The sequence below is a fragment of the Bos indicus x Bos taurus genome, chromosome 2, assembly GCF_003369695.1.
Source record: "Bos indicus x Bos taurus breed Angus x Brahman F1 hybrid chromosome 2, Bos_hybrid_MaternalHap_v2.0, whole genome shotgun sequence".
Taxonomy (NCBI): domain Eukaryota; kingdom Metazoa; phylum Chordata; class Mammalia; order Artiodactyla; family Bovidae; genus Bos; species Bos indicus x Bos taurus.
The window spans coordinates 26,220,553-26,233,384 of record NC_040077.1 but is presented as its reverse complement, the minus strand read 5'-3'; the positions used below and the strand labels follow the sequence as shown (position 1 = coordinate 26,233,384).

The following is a 12,832-nucleotide window of genomic DNA, read 5'->3' as shown; positions in this document are numbered from 1 at the left end:
CACCAAGGATATCCTCGAAATGAATTTTAATACCAGTGCCAATCAATTTTCTTAGGAAAACCTCAAATATAATTGATTGGCACTGGTATTAAAATTTATTTCTAGGACTTCCGTGGTGTCACAGTGGATAAGATTCTGCTTGCCAGTGCAGGTGAGATGAGTTTGGTATTCAGATTTGTTACTTGAAACAGTATTTTGTGAACTTGTATATTCTAAATGTAAATGTACATGTACATATTTAAAGGTCAACTGTAGAGTGCATAACTCATTGTTTTAATTAAAGAAACGGTGAAACGTACTAGTTTATAAAGGAGTAGTATGAAGACCAAACACATATTCTATCACTGCTGCTGCTGCTGCTGCTGCTGCTGCTGCTAAGTCACTTCAGTCGTGTCCGACTCTGTGCGACCCCATAGATGGCAGCCCACCAGGCTCCACCGTCTCTGGGATTCTCCAGGCAAGAACACTGGAGTGGGTTGTCATTTCCTTCTCCAATGCATGAAAGTGAAAGTGAAGTCACTCAGTAAGTGTCCGACTCCTAGCGACCCCATGGACTGCAGCCTACCAGGCTCCTTTGTCCATGGGATTTTCCAGGCAAAGAGTACTGGAGTGGGGTGCCACTGCCTTCTATCACTGCTATTATTATTTAAATGTTTTTGGAGGTCTCCTAGGTCTTTGAGCATCTATAGTACATTTTTGTTTGTTTCTGTTTTTTCCTTAGTGACAAATTTTAGTCCTTTGATAATGGGTTTAATTTTTAAAACCTTTTTATTTTGAAGAAATCTTAAACTTAAGCAATGTTTCAAGGATAATACAAAGAACTTTCTGGATCATTTCAGAGTAAGTTGTTTTACAGTGGAATGTTTTAGTAATACTTTAGTGCATAGTTTTTAGAAATAAGGGCATTTTCTTATATATTCACAATATACCTTTCAAAATAAAGGAATTAGCATTTTACTTAGTATGATAAAATCCTTAGATCCCAAGTTTTGACAGTTGTTCCAGTAATGTTGGTTATAGCAGAAAGATTCTGTCCAGAATCACTCATCGTATTTTGTTGTTGTATCTCTTTGATTTCCTTCAGTATGGAATAGTCTTCCCCTTTTCCTTTATTTTCTTGACCTTGGCACTTTTGAAAGTTACAGAGCAGTAAGCACTGTAGAATATCCCTCAATTTGGGCTTGTCTACTTTTCCATTATGCTTGGATTTGGATGATACATCTTTGAGAACAATATCAAAAAAGTGTTGCTGGGGAGTTCCCTGGTGGTTTAGTGGTTAGGATTCTCGGCTTTCATTGCTGTGGCCCAGGTTCAGTTCCTGGTTAGGGAACTAAGATAACACAGCCCATGTGGCCCAGCTGAAAAAAAAAAAAAGGCAGAGGGGGAATGTTGCTGTTTTGTTTTGACTGCATCCCATCAAGTTGTCACATGATTTTAATTTGTTTCATGACTACTGATTAACTTTGATCACTTGATTATGGGGGTATCTATTAGACGTCACTGTCAAGTTACTCTTTGTAAATATCCTCCCCTTCCTCACCTTTGTAATTAGTGTGTGTTAATAATTTGTGGAGAGATACTTTGAGATGCTGCAGTATTCTATTCTTCATCATTTCAGTTCATTCATTTATCTGCTTGTATCAGTTTAGAGTTACAGATTTCTATTTTACTTTATGAGCTATAATCTGCTCATTACTCATTTTGATGCTCAGATTGTTTTAGATTTGACCAGTGGGAGTCCCTTCAGGCTGGTTTCTGTATTCTTTGTATTTCTCTCCCCATCATTCTTTGAGCATTTTCTTATTTTCTGGTCTAAGAAGATAGCCCAGGTTCATCTTGCATTTTATATTAGACATTTGTCCAAAGAGTCTTGGTTACTTGTAGTAGAGAATGTTACTTAGAAACCAGTCTATGCACTCATTCTAATGAGCTCATTCACAGACTCTCTTAGTGGGCAAAAAGTGTGTGCACAAGAGTGGGATATAGTGAGGGGAGAGAGAGGTATTAAAAACTATGACTGTGAGTTCTACCTGATAATCCCAATTCTAATCCAACACCATAGGATTTATTCATCTTTTCTCTCTTTTCATAATTACAATCTCTAATCCCACAGTGAGAAACCTGACCACTATAATCCTTTAATAGTATTAATTTTTTTATTAGTTCCCTCATATGTAACCAATTTCTTATAACTTTTCCCTGCATGAATGCCCTCCTTTGCCAGGCTGTTGGGTCTTGACACCCTGTCCTAGGCCACAGGCTTCCTGGGGAAGCCTATCTCCTGTCTTTGTTAGTTTACTTTTTTTTTTTTATACCTAGGTTACGCTCTTTTTTTTTTTTTTGCAGTTAACCTCAGATTAAAATGCTCTTTGGAAGTAGATAAGGGATAATTAATAAATAGAATAAAATTTTATTGATTTTCTTTTACTTCAAACAAAATAAGCCAAATTTGTACTATTGTGTAGTAGAAACTAGAAAACTTCCTGGCTTTTTGTTAATCCTCTTTTAGGAGAGACCTTTTCTTAAGGTAACAGTAAATCTGACTATTTTTACCTTTTAGATTCTATTCATAGCTTAACATAAAAGTTTCTTCTAGCAATGAGCTTGCTATTATTTGTACCTGGGGTTAAATTATGAGTTTTAGCTAAAGCTCTTCTTGGTCTTGCAATGAACTGACATATACTTAGGAAATTGTGTAGTTGGAAAATTTTTTGTCTACTTAAATTATTATTTCACATTTTAAAGTAAATTTTTTCTTTAATTTTTACCTGTTTACACCTAGTGGTTTTCAGACCATTTTAAAGCAGCAGAATCCTTAAAGGACAATAAAACTTTACATGAAATTTAAAACATGGTACAAAAATTTGGTTGTTCTTAACTGTGTGTCAGGGACCCTTTCATACATTATATACTCCTGAAAGATAGTAGATACGTCTTAAGTGTGTCTGGTACTTAATACTTTATTTCTGTTTAATCTAGGCGACAAAAAGCTAGAGAAAGACAGCAGAAATTGCTTGCAGAGTTTGCATCACGACAGAAAAGCTTCATGGAAACTGCCATGGATGTTGGTAAGTCAAAATTTATTCGTTTAGAACACTCATACTTACAGTTATTACCATAGTACTTATCCAGTCCAATCATCCATCAGTTTTTGACATTATAGACAGATGATTTCTGGTCTTTATTTGAACAGTGGAGTAATGGAAGATCAGACCAAGGTGGTCCATTCTGTTGTTGAGTTAGCTGCAGTTGTTAGAAAGTTCTTGATGGTGGTAATACAGTAGTATTCTGCTGCTCTCTTCTCTTAAACTGCCTTTTAGATTTATAAGATTCATCAATACGAACTTACTTATTCTGATTTTTTCCTATGAAATTCTTCTAAGATCCTTAAAATAGTTTTCAGATACTTTGAGTTTCTCTTGCTGTTTATACGTTCACTGTTTCTTAAAATCAGGTGCACCTCTCATTTCCATTAGGATTAGTATTAGCCTTTTACAATGAGAGAGGATGCCATTTTCCTGTGTGATAGTAGATTGCTATGAGTAATCTTTTACAGACGTAGGAGATATAGATTAACTCTCGATTAATCTGTCTTCAGTTAACAGTATACTCCTTTCCCTGATTACTTCTTGCATTTCAGTGATTTCCCTCTCTCTTTTTTTCGATTTTAGACAAAAATGCTGAAATAAAATACAAGAATGTATGTTCAAACATGCAAATACATTCTCATGCACATAAGCACACATAACTGATGTTCAGAAGAGGAGGGTCAGTCCAGATTAAGCATAATGTGTTCTAAACCATCAACAGTGGAGTTTATGTACTTTGATGTAAAGTATACTAAATTCTGTTTGTTGGATTAACCAATAGCAAATCGGTTGACTTTCTTGTATGAAAGATGACAATTTAGTTCATGATACTGCTTTTCCTTTTTCTATGTTTTCTCTTCCTCCTTCTTTCCAAAAATGGATACTTAAAATTTTTTGGTTTTTACACATTAAAGATAATGTCTATTAAGTGTTCTATCTATAGCCAGTTTCTTCATATCTCTTCATATAAAATTAACTAATAAGCACCCCTATCTTTCATTTTTCTTTTCATCATCACTACCTTCTGCTTTTTAGAAGTTACATGTTTTCTTTTTCAACATATCTTTTTATTTATTTATTATTTTCCTTGTGCTGGGGCTTTGTTGCTGTGTGCTGGCTTTTCTCTAGTTGCAGTGAGTGGGGTCTGCATTATGATGCCTAGGCTTTTCAGTGTGATGGCTTATCTTGTGAAGTGTGGGCTGTAGGCACACGGACTTCCGCAGGCAGCCTCAGCAGTTGCGACCTGGCAGGCTCCAGAGCGTGGACTCCGTAGTTCCGTTCACAGACTTAGTTGCTCTGCGGCATGTGAAATCTTCCTGGACCAGGGATCAAACCTAAGTGCCCTACATTAGCAGGTGGATTCTTATCCACTCTACCACCAGGGAAGTCAACTTGTTTTCTTTTAAATTAACATTGCCAACATTTTATTTTGCAGTTGCAGTCAAATCTTCCATTCAAAGATTTATTCTAAATGTTGAAAAACATTCAAGATAACTTTTTGAATGCTGTTGACTTCAGGGCTAAATAATAGCCTGCTGCTGCTAAGTCACATCAGTCATGTCCGACTCTGTGTGACCCCATAGACGGCAGCCCACCAGGCTCCCATCCCTTGGATTCTCCAGGCAAGAACACTGGAGTGGGTTGCCATTTTCTTCTCCAATGCATGAAAGTGAAAAGTGAAAGTAAAGTCACTCAGTTGTGTCTGACTCTTCACTACCCTATGGACTGTAGTCTACCAGGCTTCTCCATCCGTGGGATTTCCCAGGCATGAGTACTGGAGTGGGGTGCCATTGCCTTCGAATAAATAATAGCCTAGTATTCATTTATTTTTTTGGACTCCAGTGACCTGACTCCTAGACCACATTAAGGAGATTGTATTTAGTAAATAGCCTCTTTTCTTACAGTCTTGGAATTGCTTAAACTATATCACCCTTTACTCATTTCTATTTGTTATATTGTCTTTTGTTTTTCCTGAAGTTTCCAACTACCTTTTTTTCTAACTGATATGCCTTTATGATATCCCTGTTATTCTGCCCACTTAATCATACTGTCCTTTGCATAGAATTCTGTTCCAGTCTGGTCCATTTGCTCCGTAGGCATGCTGTACAGCTATTACCTTGGAATTTTCCTCTTACAGGGTTCATCTGGTGTTTCCTGCATCTTATCTCTTTTTGGAGGTCTTGTTTTATTGGAGTGCAAGTATATTGCCAGAAATGCTTGTGCTGGAAGTTAAACTTTCTGATTCTTTTTATTTCCAGATGGGACCCTGGTTTGCTCTCATGCTTGATTGTTCGTTTGGATGAATGTGATACACCTGTTAATACACATTTTTTTTTACACCTGATAAAGGACTACTCCCTTGTCTTTTACCATTAATTTGATAAGAAGTGTGGTGGTAATTCGGAGAAGGCAACGGCAACCCACTCCAGTACTCTTGCCTGGAAAATCCCATAGATGGAGGAGTCTGGTAGGCTGCAGTCCATGGGGTTGCTAAGAGTCGGACACGACTGAGCAACTTGACTTTCACTTTTCACTTTCATGCATTGGAGAAGGAAATGGCAACCCACTCCAGTGTTCTTGTTTGGAGAATCCCAGGGATGGCGGATCTTGGTGGGCTGCTGTCTATGGGGTCTCACAGAGTCGGACATGACTGAAGCGACTTAGCGGCAGCAGCAGTAGCAGTGGTGGTAATTTGATTCTTATTTCTTTGTGAGTTAACATTTTTTTCCCTTTCCTGTGACACTTTTATAACTGTTTGATTCTTAGAGATATGAAGTTTTATGATATGTATCTAGGTGGATCTTTTTCATTCTCCTTAGTACTTTAATGGACCTTTTCAGGCTGAAAACTCGTGTATCAGAAGCTCTGAGAAAAATATTTCCTATGATTTTCTTGACAACTAGTATAGCCACCTTCCAAGATGACCCTCCATGATCCATACTGCCTAGTTTTTATGCCCTGCGTGCTCTCCTCTGATGTTGTGTCAAAATTGGTATTCATGATCACTGGGGCATGGCAGAAGTCATTTCTGAGATTAGGTTATGAAAGATATGGTGCCTTCTATCTTGACTGCTTTTCTGTCTCTCAAATTATGTATTCTGGGGAAAGCCAGCTGCCATGTTGTTAGCAGTCCAGTGGAGAAGCCTATGTAGGTAGGGACTGAGGCCTCTGGCCAACAGTCCTATAAATGAGCCTGGATGTGAATCTGCCAGCCCCATTCAAATTTTTAGATGGTACTGTCCAGCTGTTTGTTTAATAGCAGTCTCAGGAGAAATCCTGAGCCAGAACCATCAAGCTAAATTGCTTGCAGATTCCTGACCCTCAGAAAACTATTGTTTTAGGCCACTGAATTTTGGGTAATTTGTTAAACAGCAGTAGAAAACTATTACAATACTTTTCTCCATATATTTTCTTTATTCTCTTTGATGGGACTCTGATTATTTGGATATTGGATCTCTTAGATTGATGTTTTAGTCTTCTCTGTCTTTTTTATATCTTTTTGCTTTACATGCTTAGAGGTTTCTTTTCTTTAGTATCTTGGTCTTTGTCAGAAGAATTTGTTCTAAAATCTTTCTGAATGTGTTAGCACTCTCTCAATTATCCTTTATCCTTCTGAACTGCTTAGAAATTTAAGTTACTCTTTTATGTTGTTAGTTTCCTTCGTTTGCCTGATAATTCTTGATTCCTCTGGAAAGATCGTCTGTTACCCTGCTGAGGCCTAAATAGGTTTGATCCTAGTAATTCTTTTTAGCCAATGTATGGATGAGGCGGGTTGACTCTCAGACTTAGATCTGGGTGGGAGGATTGCCACCTACTCTGTTTGGGCCCCCAGACGTTAACACTCAATTAGAAAACCCTCTTACTCTCCAAGCAGCATGTTCAGTTCGTTTGGAGAAAGACAGTCATTTTTTTTTCTCCTTAGGGTAAATGCCAAATTACCTGAGTGCTCTATCAGTCAAAGTTGGGGAGGGAATGGGGTGCTGAGTAGTGAAGTTTTGTACATAGACTTCTGATTATTCTGCTTTCAGAATCACTTAATACTTAACTTAAGACTCCTATCCTCTGCCTCACTGACTGATTCTGAGCCCAGATTTGACATTCTTCTAACGGACCTATCAGTTCTTCCTTTCTATAACTTTCTCATAATACATACATGGTTGTAGCTATTACGATTTTCTTGCATTGTCAGCGTGTCTCCATCTCCTCTAATCTTTTAGAAATTTTACTGACATCTCTTATTTGTTGGTTGGTGAAACTCTTTCATGACACCATCATTTTTCTGTATTCTTATGGAAATATTTCTTTATGTATATCTTTGCTTTTATTTCAGTGATTTTTTTAAAAGGAGTGGAGATAAAAGTATGTGCTCAGTCTTCAGTCTTGATTAGCCACTCACTAATATTTGCTATTATAATGTATAAAGTTAAAATTTCTGTTATTATAAAAGCATTAAATTTTTATTATGGAAACTTAGAAAACACATATAATCAAAAATAAAATAATACTATATTTTTACTATCAGATTTCCTAATCTAGGCTATATCCTTACAAATCTTTTTCTGAGTATATTTGTGTGTAAAGGTATTTTTTAGCCAAAATGAATTAATTTCATACATGCTGTTTATTCTTATGAAAAATTTCAAATATACAGAAAAACTGAAGGAATAGTATTACAAATTACCATGTACCATGTCACCTAGTTAACACTTTTCTTAATTTGTTCTTTCACTCACTCTCTTCCTCTACTAGATGAAGTAAGTTATAGACATCATGATACTTTACTCCTAAATACTTCAACATACATGTCCTAGGATTTAGAATATTCTCCTACTCAAGCACAATACACCATATGTAAGCAAATTACTTTTTCTTTCCAAGTAAAGAAAATAGCTTCAAAATACCAACCTGGGTATTATATTAAACAATGAAATTGTTGAATTAAAATTTAAAAAATTTAAAATTGTTTACAGACCATTTTATCCTTTGGTAATTCTACTAAGGGTAATAGTCAAAAGCTCTGTGTTCTGAAGTCACTTGAGAGCAGCATTTTTGGGGGAGTTAATATAACGGTTTGATAAACAGTTTGATTTGTTTCTTTGCAACCTTAGGAGCTAAGACAAAAAGCTTAGTGAATACTGTTTTTAGAAATTGTTTTTATCTGTTGCCTCCCACTCCCAAATGAGATAAAAACAATTTTCTGAGGAATTGATTAAGCAAAGTATCCAGAAAAGGTTAGGTAGTATTGTCTTGAATAGGAGAATGGCCACCTCATTCCCTGAGCAGACGCGAGAGGAGAGGGAAAGCGTGGATGGAGATAGAGGTAAGTTCCTTTAGGGGTAGGGAAAGTGGGAACTTCAGGTGATCACTCAGTTGCTTCAGTTCACAGGGCCAAGTAAAAGGTGAGTCTTGCTGAGTGAAAAGAATACCATCTGAAGTTTGGAGAAGTTGCTAATGAAAGTGGGAGATGTTGCTCATCCAGGCTAAGTATAAAAATTGATAGGCAATGCTTAGGGTCCAGTTACGTTCAAGATCATAAATTCGAATGTCATTAGTCTGCAAAGTTATTGACTTGCTGTCCTAAATCTTACTACTTTTTGGAAGGTTTGATCTTTTTTTGGCAGTAGCCAGGGCACAGGAACAACAATTGAGGGATCAGGCAGACATGATTGCTAGCAAACAGAGGCAATTCACAGAAGCCATCAGGATAAAGGGCTCCGCTCTCTCCTAGTCCCGGTTCTTGCATGCTGCAGTGGTGACAGGTGAGGTAATAGAGATTCATGAGCATTTGGTTTATTTATGTTGATTATGGCCATGCCAGTGGGATTCTGGACCATTCAGATTTGTATATTCCTTTTATTTATAATTCATTCCCTTCCCAGAGAGATCTGTTTGACCCCCTAAAACCTGTTTGAGATCTCATTTTCATACTTTGCTCAAGATAAAAATTGCAGTTATACGTCTCACTGCCTCTGATTACTCTCCCCATTTACATGTGACATATATATTATTATTAACACATGAAGCAGGGTCCACACCTGAGGTAATATTTATCTTTAATATAGACACAATTTAATCTCAGTCCAGTCTTCTGCTTTGTCAGATGCCTTTTGTCTTTTTGCCTTATTTCCCATCTGTGTTACTAATGTAAGCATTCTGTAGTTGTTTCTTTGTTATTTTGGCTTTATTTTTGTGTGTGAGAGATCTTCTCCTAAGATTTCTAGTCTTGTAACTTAGTATTTAAGTATTTCAAACTTATAACATGCAGTACTTTATAAATCCTCAAATCAGTATTGTACATTAGTAGGTAAAAAATTTAAGGACACTTTTCTCTCTGAATGCAACAGATTTCTACTTTGTGATTAGTATTCTTACTTCTCTGTTGATAATTCCTTTTTGCAGTTATCAAGTTTCCTATATGAAAAGACTCAACCTCTGCAGTTCCTTCTCTCCTGATCACTGTCCCCCATTGTTTATTTTTACTCGCCATCTAGGTATAGACGTCATGGGCTTCCCAGGTGGCACAGTAGTAAAGAATCTGCCTGCCAGTGCAGGAGGTGCAAGAGACATGGGTTCAGTCCCTGAGTTGGGAGGATCCTCTGGAGCATGAAGTGGCAACCCACTCCAGTGTTTGTGCCTGGAAAATTCCATGGACAGAGGAACCTGGGGGGTGGTCTATAGTCCATGGAATCACAAAGAGTCGGACATGACCTGAGCACCATTACCACCACATGTGTAGAAGTCAGGATGTTAGACCTTGATTTCATTAAGGTTTATCAGACAGATACGGCCAAAATCCAACATAGTTGTTCAAGGGAGTTTAGATGCTTAATATAGAGTAAGAATGTATTTTGGAAGTTATTTTCTGATCTTGAAGTGAAAGTTGGTCAGTCATGTCTGACTCTTTGCAACCCCATGGACTATACAGTCCATGGAATTCTCTAGGCCAGAACACCGGAGTGGGTAGCCTTTCCTTTCTCCAGGAGATCTTCCCGAGCCAGGAATCGAACTAGCATAGCAAGCAGTTTCTTTACCAACTGAGCTGTGAGGGATCTTAAACATACAACATTTAATCGTACAAACTATACGGTACAGAAAAACATGAAGAAGGATGAATTTTATCCCTAATCTCACCATCTGGAAGACATATGTATTACAGATGATACTGTGTAATACAATTTTTTATCATGTCTTTTTGCTCAACATTTTAGCATAAACATGTTCCTATATTATTATTAAAATTCCTAGTAACTGGTTTTACTTCATTGGAGAGGTAGCATGTAGTGGTTATGATCATGGACTCTGGAGCATTACTGCCAAGTTCATATCACAGCCATTCCATTATCTGGAGTAATTTACTCTCTGCATTGGTTTCCACATAGTTAAAAAGAGATCATTATACTACCTACCTCATAGGGTTGTGGTGAAGATTGAATGTAATGGTATACATTTCAAACATTTAAAACAGAGTGCTTGGTGCATAAGTGTTTTTAAGCATTGGTTATTACTATTATTACTTTTATTCTATAATTTATTTAATCATTTCATCATAATTGAACTTTAGTTTTTTAAAAAATGTAATTATTATAAACATTGTGTACACAAAACCTTTTCTGTATTTGAGTCTGGGTCTAATAGTATGAATTTGGGGGGATGATGATGAGATATATATATATATATATATATATATATATATTTGTATGTTAACTATGTAACCAGCACTGTGCTAAACACATTCTGTGTATTGACTTATTTGTCTTGATAGACACGAGATAGATGGCAGTATTCCATACCTAAATTTAAGTTAAGAAATTTGTCTGAGGTTATACAGTAGTAAATGGTGGAGTCTGGGCTATTGATCAACAAGCTTTGCTTACTCTTTACTATTTCTCATATGTGAAGCAAACTGAGGAGAGTGAAGTCTCTCCCCTACTTACTCCCCCAAGTTGGTAGCCTGGGGACAGAAAGGGACAGTTATGAAAATAGTTGCAAAGTGAAAATTAATAGACTGACGATTGATTGATGAGGCTTAAGGTATAAGATAGAAGGATAATCATTGTGTTTGGCAAGTTTTATTTATTTTTAAATTAGAATGAAAAGAATACTTCTTTTCAAATAACTGAAACAAAAATCCTTGGTGTGACTCTATTAGTCTAGCCTGATTATAAGGTTAGCTCCACTCCAGTCATATGAATCAAAAGTGGTAATGGTATGATTCTCTAAGCAAAAATTTAGTCCTGCTGTTAACAGATGAGATAATAAATACCAAGTAGATAGGCTTCCCTGGTGGCTCAGATGGTAAAGAATCTGCCTGCAGTGCAGGAGACCCAGGTTCTATCCATTCAGTCCCTGGGTTGGGAAGATACCCTGGAGAAGAGAGTGGCTACCCACTCCAATATTCTTGCCTGGGAAATCACATGGACAGAGGAGCCTGGCAGGTTAGAATCCTTGGGGTAGTCACAAGGAGTCCCACATGGCTGAGTGACTAACACTTTCACTTCGGATAGAAATAGTAACTGTCTACAGTACCCATCCTTTAATTGGAAAGTGGGGTAGTCCAAGCTTGAGCTGGCGTGTGTCAGGATTTGGTTGACTTTTATTGTTGTTAGTTATGGAAGGAGCTGTTTGTTTCATTATTTAATAATACAGTTTAATTTGAGGTTTATCCTTTCATTTTTTTTAACAATTTACATAAGAAAAATAGAGGGTTGGGGATATAAATATATATATTGAAATATAAAAATATTTGCATCCCTAGTGTCCCCTTCTTAGGTAGATGATAACATACTATGTACACTTCTTCTGCCTTGCTTTCTTCACTCAACGTTATATCCTGGAGATCCTATCATGTAGCGTATAGAGATATTCTTTATTCTTTTTTCTACCTGTATGGTAGATTCCCACCCCCACCTCCCCCATCAATAGTTTATTCAAATGGTCTTCTATTATTGGACATTTGGGTTATTTCCAGTTTTTTGCAATATAAGTTGTACTGCAGTAAATATTTTGTGGCATGTATCTTTATATATTTTGGTAATATATATGTAAGATACATTTCGATATGTGGGATTGCTGGGTCAGGGTAAACACACATGTAATTTTGCTGCTGCGTTGCTTCAGTCGTGTCCGACTCTGTGCAACCCCATAGACAGCAGCCCACCAGGCTCCCCCGTCCCTGGGATTCTCCAGGCAAGAACACTGGAGTGGGTTGCCATTTCCTTCTCCAATGCATGAAAGTGAAAAGTGAAAGTGAAGTCGCTCAGTCGTATCCGACTCTTAGCGACCCCATGGACTGCAGCCTACCAGGCTCCTCTGTCCATGGGATTTTCCAGGCAAGAGTACTGGGGTGGGGTGCCATTGCCTTGCTACATATTGCCAAATTACCCTTTTAAGGGTTATACCATTTAGTATTCCCATCAACAGTGTGTCAGAACAGCAATTTACCTACATCCTTGTCATTAGAATATGTTGTCAAACTTTTGTATTTTTGCTAATCTTGTTGGTGAAAAGAAATGGTATCTGGTCTAGTTTTAATTAGCATTTCTCTTATTATGAAAAAGGATGCTCTTTACATCTTTAACTGCTTCTTTTTCCCTGACACTTTTTTTTTTTGCTAGTTTAGAGTTTGGTTGTATCATAAACTAGCCTCTTTTATATTCTTATATTTTCTTGGAATCAGGCACGGTTGTAGACTTGCTTTCTTTTAGGTAAGACCAATCTGCTTGTGGCGTTGGAATGCGTATAGT

General features: G+C 37.0%; 1 protein-coding gene across 7 annotated transcripts in view; it reads left to right on the top strand.

The window, feature by feature from the left end:
- The window catches only part of UBR3 (ubiquitin protein ligase E3 component n-recognin 3), a 204,332-nt gene that overhangs the window by 115,430 nt on the left and 76,070 nt on the right, over nucleotides 1-12,832 (top strand). For all 7 annotated transcript variants that reach the window (XM_027558103.1, XM_027558090.1, XM_027558093.1 and 4 more), the window contains one exon: nucleotides 2,980-3,068. In XM_027558103.1, coding sequence (XP_027413904.1) covers nucleotides 2,980-3,068 — 89 coding nt within the window. The remainder of the gene's footprint in view (nucleotides 1-2,979; nucleotides 3,069-12,832) is intronic.